We start from the raw sequence: 12,121 nt of genomic DNA on the forward strand, positions 1-12,121 counted from the left end.
GGGCAGGTCCTGGGGGTTTGGCCAAAGACGTGGAGGTGGCCGAGGACCCTGTGCCCAGCAGCAGTCTGGTGGCCTCAAGGACGAGGCAGGCAGGTGGCAGCCCCACCCCGGGGCAAGCCCAGCACTCGGGCTACACTGCAGTCGTCCTCGGCTCCTCAGTGTGAGGACTCTGCTCCCGGAAGTGGCGGCTGGAGCGCACCATGGAGCTGGCCCTTGCGGCCACCCTGCTCTCCCTCCTCCCCACGGCCCTCCAGCAGAGCACTCCCCTCCCAGCCAACCTCTCTGTGACCAGTGCCTGGGCGAGAAGCCTGGATTCAGGTAGGACAGATCCTGGGGTGGGGGAGACGGCCACGGCAGGACAGAGAGCCTGGAGGCTGGGTTGACAGGGGCGTGAGGAAGGATGAGTCCTTCTGGAGAAACGGACAAAACTTAGGAATCGGGGAAGCGTCCTACATTCAGGGGGCAGATCAAGGGGAGTGTGTAATTCCTTCCCTGCCCCTTCTACTCTGTGCTGGGGCGGGGCCTTCCTCAGACCCCGCCAGACCTCAGCCCCTTCACCGTCCTGGCCGGCCAGGCGCACAGGACGTGGCGGGCACCGGGCCGAGGACAGGAGCCCTGGGCCAGGGGCTCCCAACTCCCCTCTTCCCTCTGAGCCTAGAAAAATTACCCAGCCCCCCAGGTCCCACTTCCCCCCACTCAGTGGCTGTGCACCCCGCCCTCCCAGGGCCACCAAGTCCTTCCCTCCAGCAGAGGGTCCTGCGTCACAAGGAAGTCCACCTTGGGGAGGCTGGGGAGGGACCAGGTGCCAACCCGTGAGTGGCAGGGATTGGCGGGGGCCGGTCTGCGGGGCCAGGCGATCCCGGGCGGGACCACGCCTAGCCGGCCCATGGCTCCCCTTGCAGAGTGTGGACGCCCACACGTGTCAGGCCGCATCCTGTCCGGGCAGGACGCCACGCTGGGCGAGTGGCCGTGGCAGGTCAGCCTGAGGGAGGAGGGACAGCATGTGTGCGGGGGCACCCTGATCGCTGAGGCCTGGGTGCTGACTGCGGCCCACTGCTTCGACCAGTGAGTACCTCCAGGGGACGCGGCTCTGAGCTGGGGGTCGCGCTCCCCGACGCCCTCCCTTCCCCATTTGAACCACAGCCTTCCACGCATCTGGAGCTGTGTGAGGGAACATCCTGCTGGAGCATCGCTTACCCGCCAGGATGGCCACCGTCCTGGGGCCGGCGCTGGGGAGAGTGGGGGAGGGGACAGACCCGGCCCGGCTCTCCCTCACTGGTGAGATGATTCGTTTCCCAGAGACCAAAGGCTCCCATATGGGGATCTCTCGAGCTGAGGCCTCCCGTCCGCTGCCCACCGTCTGGACGGCACGTGGACAGGGGACCATCTCTCAAGCCTGATTCACACTCACCGGACAGACGGGGTGCTGGGGTCTGTGCAGGGATGTCTTGAGGAGTAAACGGGGTCCTTTTCGTTTCTGGCATGGGCTCCGCTTGCAAAGCTACCTATAACGTCAGGACCCTCAAATCAAGACGGTCCCTTCCCCCCCCCCGTGAAACCCGGCACAGCTTCCCTGACACCCCCCCCACCCCCCGGACTCTCTCACCTCCAGGAAGCACCTGCTGTCTGCCTACACTGTGCTGCTGGGTTCCATCTCCTCCTACCCCCAGGCGGAGGAGCCCCAGGAGCTCCGAGCGGTGGCCGAACTCATCATCCACCCAGAGTACTTGCCGAAGACCAGCAGAGCGGACATCGCCCTGGTGCAGCTGGCCTCCCCTGTCACCTACAGTGACCTCATCCTTCCGGTCTGTCTCCCCAAACCTGGAGACCCCCTGGATCATGGCACCTGGTGCTGGGTCACCGGCTGGGGGAACATCGACTTGAGTATACGTAAGGACACCCGGGCGGGGAGGAGCCCCATAAAGGGTGGCCACGGAATCCGCACACACTGTCGTGAGCGCGGCAGAGGGGAGCCCCGGAAATGCGGCCCCGAGCGCGAACAAGCAGCCTGCCACCCCAGACCCTCCCTCAGGCTCCCCAGGCCGCCCTCCCAGCACACAGCACCCCAAGGATGAATGCTGGCCCAGACTGGGGCCCAGGCCCTACTGACGCGCCCCATATCTGGTTGGAGAATGCGACGCACGCACCCCCACCCCCACCATCCTCGCCGCACGGGAACCGGGGCCAGACTACCTGGCCTTTGTCCTGGCTGGGTGACCTCACCGGCCTCAGACAAGCAGAGCCTCCAGGGGATGATACATTTCAGGTGTGTTCCACAGGGCGGGGCAGGAGCAAGGTCCACGGTGTGGCGGGCCGTCGAGGTCACGGTCGGCACCATCACCTCTCATCGGTGTCCTGGGCCACCACGACAAGCCCGCACAGGCTGGGGGGGCTTCAAACCACTGAAATGTAGGCTCTCACGGTTCAGGATGGCACGAGGCTGAATTCAGGGTGTTGGCAGGGCCGGGCTCCCTCCGGAAGCTCCAAGGGAGGGCCCTTCCTGCTCCTTCTGGCTTCTGGTGGCTCCTGGTGATGCTTCGTGTCCCTCGGCTGTGGCTGCGTGCCCCCGCCTGTCCCCTTCTTCACACGGCCTCTCTCCTGTGTGCCCCTACGTGTCCCCTCCTTTTCTGTCCTGCTGGATCCCACGTGACTTCATCTTAATGAACCAATCTGCAAAGCCCCTATTTCCACCAAAGCTCCCATGCTGTGGTGCGGGGTGGGCTTGAATTTTTGAGGGGGGCGCTTCGACCCGTTTTTGGCCAGAGCCTTGGAGAGCCACAAACAGTCGGGTCATCGGGTGGAAGTGACTTGACCACACTCCGTGGCCAGGGCCAGGCCCTGACACTGGGTCTTGGCCCTTGACCAGCACCCCAGTGTGTCCCCAGCCCGCCTCCCCCCAATCCTGCCCTGGCCTGGGCACGGGGAGGGCAGCCAAGCTCGAGGGGAGCTCCGCACCCCTGTGCACGCCCCGCCAGAGGGAGGACGGGAACGGTTCTTCCTTGTGCTTTGAATATTCAACGCGGGCTCACCTTGGCACCGGGGCTCGTGGGTCAGGGACTCCCGAACACCAGTGCAGGCCCAGGGTCCTCAAGAGGCAGAGCGGCGGAACGCTGAGAACAAGAACCGGCTTCTTGTCATCAGTCCCGCTGCGCGCGGGGGAGCAGGGATGGGCCAGCGAGAGCCCGTGGACAGTCACCTCCCGCCTGAGCGCTGCTCTGCTCCCCACCCCAGCGCTGCCCCCGCCCTTCACCCTGAAGGAGCTGTCCCTGCCCCTCATCGATGCCCCGACCTGTGACGGCTACTACCACGAGAACTCGGACACCCCCATCCAGGAGCCCATTATCCTCGAGGACATGCTCTGTGCCGGCTTCGAGAGTGGCCAGAAAGACGCCTGCAGGGTGAGCAAGCACCCCCGGGGGGGGGCGGCAGCAGGATCTCCCACTCCCCAGCACCCCCGGGAGCCCCCCAGGGTGGAGGAGGGCAACGTTGCTTTAAATACCAGAGTCAATTCCAACAGAAATCACGTTCTCCCCCCACCCCCGTCTCCCTTTAAATGTGTCACCTGAAAAGCAAACGGTGACCGTATCCTTATCCCTACAGCTCTTCTTCGCGGCCCAGACAGGCTTTTTTTCTTTCCCAAAAAGAACTTCTAAGGCCTCGGAGCTGATTGCCCCAAGGACCAGGTCACTTCTGGGCCGGGTTGCTGTTGTCTTTCCTCGTCTGCTTTTACAGGCAAAATGCACGTTATCTCACACGCCCTCTTAGCATTGTTTTATCAGATTTTCTTCATCCCAAACGAAGCAAACAGCATTCTCAGCAACACCAAAGTGCCCCCCAGCCCCTACCCTGACACACACAGTTGTATCTGGAGAACGAGGCATTCCCAGGCCACTGCTTCTCCCACCTGCCAGACATTTTGCCCAGAATTCCCAGACCTCTGTTGCCTTCCAGAAACATCCAGCCCCCCGATCCTCCGTCCACCAGACTTAGCTAGCTGAGCTGCGGGGAGGTTGGTGGGCCCGGGGAGACCCCTGGGAACTTCCTTCCCCTCGCAGTCCCTACACTTCTGGACTCCTCCTTTGTCCCTAGGGTGACTCCGGGGGACCCCTGGTCTGCGACGTTGGTGGAGTCTGGGTCCAGGCAGGCGTTGTGAGCTGGGGCTCTGCCTGCGGACTTCCTAAAAGGCCGGGAGTCTACATCAACGTCAGCACGTACGCCACGTGGATTGCCAGCACCGTCCCGGGCTCAGACCTACACACCGAAAACTCTTCTCCACGTCTTGCCGGGCTCTTCTTCCCGCCCGTGCTGCTGGTTCTGGGGCTGCTGGGACTTCAAGGCCTCTGAGCTGATTGCCCCAAGGATCAGGTCACTTCTGGGCCGGGTTGCTGTTGTCTTTCCTCGTCTGCTTTTACAGGCAAAATGCACGTTACCTCACACGCCCTCTTAGCATTGTTTTATCAGATTTTCTTCATCCCAAACGAAGCAAACAGCATTCTCAGCAACACCAAAGTGCCCCCCCTCCCCCCTCCCCCCTCCCCTGACATGCACAGTTGTATCTGAAGACCCTTTGCCCCCCCCCCCCCCACCGCCCCGCCCGAGGCTGGCCTGACCAGGCAGCCCGCCCTGCAGACTCAGCCTCTGCTGTGGAAACTCAGGCCCTTTCTCTGGGGTCTGCCAGCATCTGGCTGGAAACCCCTCCCCGGGCCCTCCCAGGAAGGCCCCCTTCCACCTCCCTCCCCAGCCTCCACCCTGCAGGACCAGCTCTGGCCCCTTCCCCTCCCCCATCTCCCCTACTTCAGACCCCACGGCCCTCGGCCCAGCCCCACCTTTCGAGTGTCCCCCATAGGCCTAAAGCTGCCCTGACCTTCCCTGCCAGTCTGGGAAGCCCTGGGGACAGAGCCTGGTTGTCCTGCCCCTCACCCACCACCCAGGTCTGAGTCCCAGGGCGCGCACAGGCTCTGGGATTCCTGGGCGGCTTGGGGGACTTGTGGAACTGGGGTTTCCAGCCCCCAGCGTGGGGCGGGTGCCTTTGCAGGCCTGTCTTATGTGAGAGGCGATAACGAGAAGCCGGCAGGCAGAAGGCCCTTCCTCCCTGCGCCTCCGGGCCCCGGAGGGTGTCCGGGAAGGCATCTCCCACCAGGGTGCCGCTGGGTGCTCGCAGCAGCCCCGAGAGGTGCGTGTTACTCCTATTTCCAGTTTCTCAGACGGAAACTGAGGCTGAGGGGAGCTGGGTTTATAACTGGGCAGGAGATGGGAGGAGAGGAGGGCAGGCTGAGCCTGTTCTGGTAGGAGCTTCAACCCCCGTCCTGGGACAGCCCCCACCCCGGCCTATGCCTGGCTCTCCCACGCACAGGTGAGCCGAGTGGTCCCATCCTTCAGTGGCCTCCTCTGCCCCCGAGCAGCAAGCTGAGACCCCTTCACCCTCTGGAGCCCCCAATTACCCCTCCAGCCCCTTCTCCACAGCGTCCCCGGTCCCTGCTGCCGAGCCCACCTGAACCCCATGCTCCCCTCTCTGGAGCCTTCTCTGCACGCACAGGGCCTGTGGGTCCCCATCAGGGCTGTCTCCCGATGGCCACATAGCCAGGGAGCTGCCCCCATCCCCAGCGCTGGGCTTCTCTGGGAGGGGGAGCCGCCATGCAGGTAGGATGGGGGGCTGCGGCGAGGGATGGCCTGAGCGCTGAGCCACAGGTGTCAGAGCAGGCCCCCTGCGCTGCCCGCCCTGGGGGAGAGGGAGCCCGTGTTAGATCTCCAGGATCATCTGGGGCCCAGACCACAGCTATGGGCTGACCACCAGGGTCACGGCCGCAGCAAACACACCCCTGAGGCCCCACACGCGTTTCCAACAGTGCCAGCCAGGCACCCCAGGGAGGAGTGCGAGCCCCTTGTGCACGTGAACGACAGACACGAACTCTGGCCGCTGCCGCCCGCCTAATCCCGGCGCTTCCCCTGGGGGCACCTCCGACCGTGACAGCACGCATGAGGGAGCGAGAGAGGAGGACAGGCTACTGCCTCGCCTACCAAGAGGGGTCTCAGTGACCTGAGCCTTGCACACCCTGCCTCTCCATCCCCAGGAGCTGACAGCCCCCAAGGAGCTCCAAGGGGACACCTGATGAAGCCCATGGCCGGGGCCACTCCTGGGCCACTGATGTCCCCCCTGTGCTCCTCCACACCACTCCTCCCAGACCAGGAGACCTGGAGGCCCTCAGGGAGGCAACAGCAGGGACCCCGAGAGCCAGGGCCCCTCCAACCCGGGAGATGCTCTGCCGTCCGCATCCTTCTCTCCCTCCAACCCTCCCTCCTTCGGCTCTCCGTCAGCCCTTCGAGTCCACATACAGTAAGCCTGTCACACAGAGGTCCTGGAGGCCGACCGCCAGATGCACACGTGGCCAAACAAGATCCTTTTGGATATTGCTAACTTCTAGGAAGAATATACAGGGGGGCAGAGAGACGGGCAGTGAGGCAGACAGTTGGGCAGCGGGAGGGGGGCATGGAGCTTGCTGTGGTACCAAGATCCAAAGTCTGCAGGGAGACGTCGCCCCAGGCTGGAGCACGCTCGGGGTGCGCTAGGAAAAGACAGCCGGGGAGGGGAGGGATGCAGGAGGAGGAGGGCCCTGGGTGAGCCTGGACCCGCAGCAGAGAAGGGACGGCCTGGGCTCTCTGGGCAGCACCAGCAGGCGCGGGCGCAGCATGCCACACGGGCTCCTGCCCCAGGGAACTCGCAGGAGACTGGCCAGTTATGGTGCTGTGGTGCCAAGGGCCACAGAGGGGGACTGTCGCAGGGAAAATCTTGCCCCCTTGCCGTGCCTGGGGCCCCCGTCCCAGCCGGCGATGGCCTCCCACAGGGAGCTGTTCAGTCCCTGAGTCCACCTGGCTGAGCCCGTGCCCGTCACCCCTCACTCTGCAGGTGATGTGATGGGGGGCACACCAGGGTGCAGAGTCAAGGGGGTCTGGTGACAGGCCAGCTTCCATACCTGGCGAAGGTTTCAGGGTCACCAAGCACCCAGTGTCTCTCACCAGTGTTCCCCTCAGTGTGCCTGGACTGAGGGCTCCGGCGGAACTCTCCTGCTCGCGCCCGTAGGGGAGCCGGCCTCCAGGTAGGCTGCTGGCTCTCCAGGCTCCTGCCTCCAGCGCCTGATCCCTCGGCCACTCATCGCCCAGGCCCAGCTGAGTGTGTTGTGGGGCTTGGCCCACCCCCCAAGGCTCCCACAGAGTGGACACCTAGGGACACCCCTGCCAGGCCAGACGGGCTCCCCTGCCTGGAAGGACCCCAGAAGCTGATGCTGGGAAACTCACAACTTTGCCTATACCACCACAACCCCGATAGCGCTCAGGACACAGACAAGGACACCAAGGAGTCCCAGCCCTCCCGGAAGCCCCATTGGGAGAGTCACTGGTCACAGGGACCCGAGATGGATAACCTCCCGGCGTCTCTCTCATTTAGGCCGTTTTATTCCCCCAAGGACCCCACGCAAGAAAGTAAGTTTGCTAAAGGTGGTTTCAACCTCCAAAATGTAAACTGAAGGAGGCTGAGGAGAGCTGCGGCCCGCCTTGCCGGCTCCTGGCCTGGAGTGGCCTCAGGGCGCGACAAGACCCGAGACTACCACTTCCCCCAAGAAAGGGAGAAAGGGATCTTCTCTTCTTGGCTCGGCCCCTTACTGCCAGGCCCCCGACGGGCGCTCAGGGAGCTCGTGTCAACGTGTTCTCCCCGGAGTCCTGGCCCTGGGCCAGCCGCGGCCCTTCCCGGAGGAGGGGGTGGCTGGAGGAACGGGGACAACTCGGGGGGCGGCCAGGACCCAGGGTCGCTGACAAGCAGGACTGCGCGGGCGCACGCGTGGGGTGGGGGACCCAGCCCAATTTGGGGCTCCGAGCCCGGCGCCCCGAGGTCCGACGTTACTGGACCACGGGCCCCTCCCACCCGGCGAGGCCCGAGGGGGCGGGGGCCGGGAGGTGGGGGCCGGCGTGGCGGGCGCTCCCTCTCCCCCAGGGGGCGCCCGGCCCGGCCCCCAAGCGGGCGGAAGCGGAGGGGGCGCCACGCGGCGGGAGAGGAGGCCATGGACGCGCGCGTCGGGGCGCTGCTCCTGGCGCAGCTGCTGGTGCGAGCGGAGCTCGGGGCGCAGGGTGAGCTCAGGCGGGGGTGCCGGCCGCCCAAGGGCTGGGGGCGGCGGGGGGCTGCGGCGTGTACAGACCGGGCGGAGCTCACCCGCCCCCCGCCCCCCGCCCCCCAGAGTTGGAGGACGAGGACCAGCTGTTTGCAGGTAAGGCGCCCAGGACGCGCGCCTCCCCGCGCAGGCCGCGGAGCCGCAGCGCAGACGGCGCCTCATCTTCTCCTCTCCCCCCCGCCCAGGTTTCGAGAACTCGTCGTTGCTCACGTGTAACTGCCGGGCCCCTGGGGGGAGGGGCGGGCGCCCGCGGACCACGCGGGAAGGGTCCCGGGGTCCCCCGGCCCCCCTGCGGCGGGTCCCCCGTCGTGCGCCCTTCCTTGTTGCCCGGGAGCCCCTTCCCTTCGCACGGGCGGTCCTGCAGCTCAGCCGCGTGTCCCTCTGTCCGTCCCAGGGCCCTGCGGCCAACGAACCGTTTCGACGCGCATCGTGGGCGGAAAGGACTCGGAGCTGGGGCGCTGGCCGTGGCAGGGCAGCCTGCGCCTGTGGGGCTCCCACCGCTGCGGAGCGAGTCTGCTCAACCGCCGCTGGGTGCTCACGGCCGCGCACTGCTTTGAAGAGTGAGTCTGGGGCAGGCGGGCCGGGTCATGCTCGCCCTTTGGGTGCGGATATGGCCTCCCTGTTCTCCTGAGCTCCAGGCCTGGCTGTAGGCACGTGAGGCAAACCCTGTTCCCCTTCTTCGAGAATGTTCTTCAGAGCATTCACAAGCACTTTTGGGTCGTGTTCTTTTCTGTCTTCTTTTCTTCCCAAATGACAGCACCGGGCGTGCCCTTCCTCATCCCAGGTCCGGGTGGAGGTGTACCGGGGGTGGCAGGAGGTGGGTAAGTGCTGGGCCTGTCCTGTGGCGAAGGCGGTGCTGGAGTTCTCCACCTGCTCTGGTCCTGTGCATCCGTTCACTGTTTTTTAGGACGGCTGCGGGAGGTGACAGGCTGGCTGAGTGGCCAGACCAGGCCCCCCGGGGGAGGCATCCTGCTTCCCCCCACCCCCGTCCTCCCCCAGGACATCAGGCGTGCTCAGGGGCCGGGCCTCCTCTGAAGACCCTGCCTGCTCTCTCGTCCCTGCCAGCCACAGTGATCCGTTCGAGTGGTCCGTCCAGTTCGGCGAGCTGTCTTCCTCACCGTCTATCTGGAATCTGCAGGCCTACTACAACCGGTACAGTGTGGAGGAGATCATTTTGAGCCCTCTGTATCTGGGGGCTTCGTCCTATGACATCGCCCTGCTGAAGCTGTCCTCCTCCGTCACCTACAATAAGTACATCCAGCCCATCTGTGTTCTGACCTCCTCCTCTGAGTTCCAGAACCGGACCGACTGCTGGGTGACTGGCTGGGGGGACATCGAAGAAGAACAGGGTAGGGCTGCGGGCAGGGGGCCGGGGCGGGGGGAGCCTCACGCCCCACCATCTGTTCCGTCCGCCCCTAGGTCTGGGTGCAGCTGGGTCCCTCCTGGGGCCGCTCGGCACTTGTCTCATCACCTGCCTTCCCTCCTGCTTCCCCTGAAAGGACAGACTTCCTGTCCTCACACCAGCTTCCTTCTCCCTTCCAGAGACTGTGAGCCAGAAGCCGCAGTGAGAGGGAGGCCAGCTGGGCTCGGGCCTGCACCCCCCAGACGGCAGGGGTGTTGGGGTTGTGGAAGGGCCTCAGGAGGCCTCGGGCATCGACTGATTTAGCCAACCACTCTTTCCACGTCGGCATGGATGCTCAGCCAGCACCCAGCCATCCCCACCCTGGCTCTCCCACACCTTCTCCATCTCCCTGCCTTGCTTCCTTGCCGGGAGCACTGAGCCCATGAGTCTGCTCCCGCAGTTTCAAGCCATCCACAGTCCTCGGCTTCCCACCCAACTCTCCGGGGGTCCTTGAGCCGGCATGAAGTGCCACCTGCATACCTCTCACCATGAATTCCCCAAAACTGCTGGGCACAGCCTCCCCGGAGGGGCCCTGGGCCTGGACTGCCCCATACACAGCTCCCCGGCCCAGCCCGGCCCGTTCCCCCAGCACCCTTCCCACAGCAGCGACAACACACAGCTCCTGGCGTCTGCTGTGCACCTGGCCCTGTTCTAGGCTCTCGGGACTGAGGAATGAGCAGGGAGAGGTCTCTCTCCCTTCTGGACCTTACCTATGAGTGAGGCTGGGAGCATTTTTATACCTGCTTTACAGATGAGGAAAGTGAAAGAGGTAGGGAAATGGCCCTAAGGCCCCAGGAGGAGCCAGCGGAGAAGCTGGGGTTCACTGGCCGAGAGGGTCATGTGTCCATAAGGTCACACATCTGGAATTGGCGGCGGGGGGGAGGGGCTTAGAGTACTCAACACCGGCCCCACCTTCCTCGAGCGCTGGGGTCCTGGATCGACTGTCCCTGCAGACCTCCCCTGGCCCAAACCGCCGAACGGGTGTGAGCCAAGCGGCCCAGGCCCCAGACTCCCTGACCCCGGGCAGACGGGTAGCCCCGACCAGGCCCAGGCTCCCCCTTCCTTCCGGCAGGTAGGAGGGGGCTTCTGGACCCCACCACCTTGCAGGTGTCAAGCCCAGCTCAGCCATGTGCCAGGTGGGAGACCTCGGCCACCTCATGTGGAACGGGGTCATCTTGGCTCCCACCTGCTAAGGTGGCTCAGAGCTTTGAAACTGTTCATATGGAAGGGCCCAGGCGAGTGCGTGGGAGGCCACCCCGACACGGCAGCTCTCGGCGGCGTCAGCCCTGTGGCCGTCCCCCGGCTCGGCTGGTGGCCTGGGCCTAGACTGCGGAACTGCACGGGTTTGGCTTCACAGCCGCTCAGGCTCCCCGCGGTGCTCTGTGGGGGGGCGGGGGGTGGCGGCGGTAGGGGGGGGCAGTCTTCCCTCTGTATCTTCCCTTACCTGAACGAGGGTCATGGTGGCGCTGTGTCCCAGGAGGGTGCCAGGAGCCCAGAGAGCTCCGCCGGACGTTCTGGAAGCCTGGGGCTGTGTGAGGGGGGAGGCCACGCGGGGAGGCCACGGGCTGGCCCACCTGCTCACGCGCCTGACCGCCCCCTGCCGAGGCTCAGCGGCGCCAGCCCCGCCCCCTGGGCTGCTCGCCGGCCTCCGAGGGGCTGCTCTCTGCCTGCAACGGAGGGGAAGCTGCATGTCGGGAAGGGGCGCTGGCCGCCCGCCGTCGCCGCAGTGGGCTGCGTGCTGGCCCCGGGGACCCTCTCCCCCACCCCGTAGCCTGGGCCAGTCCTCCTGCCCAGATGGCAGAGGAGAGGCTCAGGGTGCCGTCTTTGTCTCCCCCCGCCCCCCAGAGCTGCCGTCCCCCTACGTCCTGCAGGAAGTGCAGGTCGGCATCATAAACAGTGCCATCTGTAACTACCTCTACGCGCAGCCCGTTTTCCGCTATGACATCTGGGGAGACATGATCTGTGCCGGCACTATCCAAGGCGGCAAGGACGCCTGCTTTGTGAGTGTCCCTTCCCAGCCCAACCAGGGGCGTCCGGGGCCTGGCAGGCCACCGCCCCAGCCCCAGGCTTGAGAGCCACCTGTATCCCTGCACCTCGTTTGGTCCTTGTGTCCCCCTCAGAGGGTAGAGACCATGGCTCCACTTTGCAGATGCAGAAACTGAGGCTTGTTCACTTCCGGGGTGGGACATGGGGTTTGCACCCGGTCTGCCCAGCTCCACACCCCCCCCTGCTGTCCTCGCCTCTCCACTGGCCCCTCAGCCCCCCCACCCCCAACACCTGGCTCTCCCACGCTGCTCCCCAGGGTGACTCAGGCGGACCCTTGGCCTGTGAAAAGAAAGGGCTGTGGATTCAGGTTGGAATCGTGAGCTGGGGGTCGGGCTGCGGGAGGCCCAACCGGCCCGGAGTCTACACCAACGTCAGTAGGCACTTCAAATGGATGCAGAAGCTGTTGGCCCGCAGCGGCGTTCCCAGGCCAGCCCCCTGCCTGCAGCTGCTGCCCCTGGCTCTGCTCGTGCTGGCCTCCCCTCTGCAAATGGCCTCCCCCCTGCAGATGGCCTGA

General features: G+C 65.3%; 2 protein-coding genes across 2 annotated transcripts; both read left to right on the forward strand.

The window, feature by feature from the left end:
• Window positions 1-200: 200 nt before the first annotated feature.
• On the forward strand, window positions 201-4,344 carry LOC308359651 (serine protease 33-like; the record flags this gene model as incomplete). Its single annotated transcript, XM_080830860.1, has 5 exons — window positions 201-318; window positions 903-1,065; window positions 1,613-1,890; window positions 3,232-3,398; window positions 4,090-4,344. 5 exons carry the CDS (start codon window positions 201-203, stop codon window positions 4,342-4,344), a joined length of 981 nt encoding a protein of 326 aa, XP_080686986.1.
• A 3,707-nt stretch (window positions 4,345-8,051) lies between these two features.
• On the forward strand, window positions 8,052-12,121 carry LOC308359652 (testisin-like; the record flags this gene model as incomplete). The annotated part of the gene is made up of 7 exons (XM_080830861.1): window positions 8,052-8,118; window positions 8,226-8,255; window positions 8,345-8,371; window positions 8,554-8,719; window positions 9,225-9,508; window positions 11,407-11,561; window positions 11,864-12,121. The coding sequence occupies 7 exons, from the start codon at window positions 8,052-8,054 to the stop codon at window positions 12,119-12,121; spliced, it is 987 nt and encodes a 328-aa protein (XP_080686987.1).

This window comes from Martes martes (genome assembly GCF_963455335.1).
Source record: "Martes martes genome assembly, chromosome: 18".
Taxonomy (NCBI): Eukaryota; Metazoa; Chordata; class Mammalia; order Carnivora; family Mustelidae; genus Martes; species Martes martes.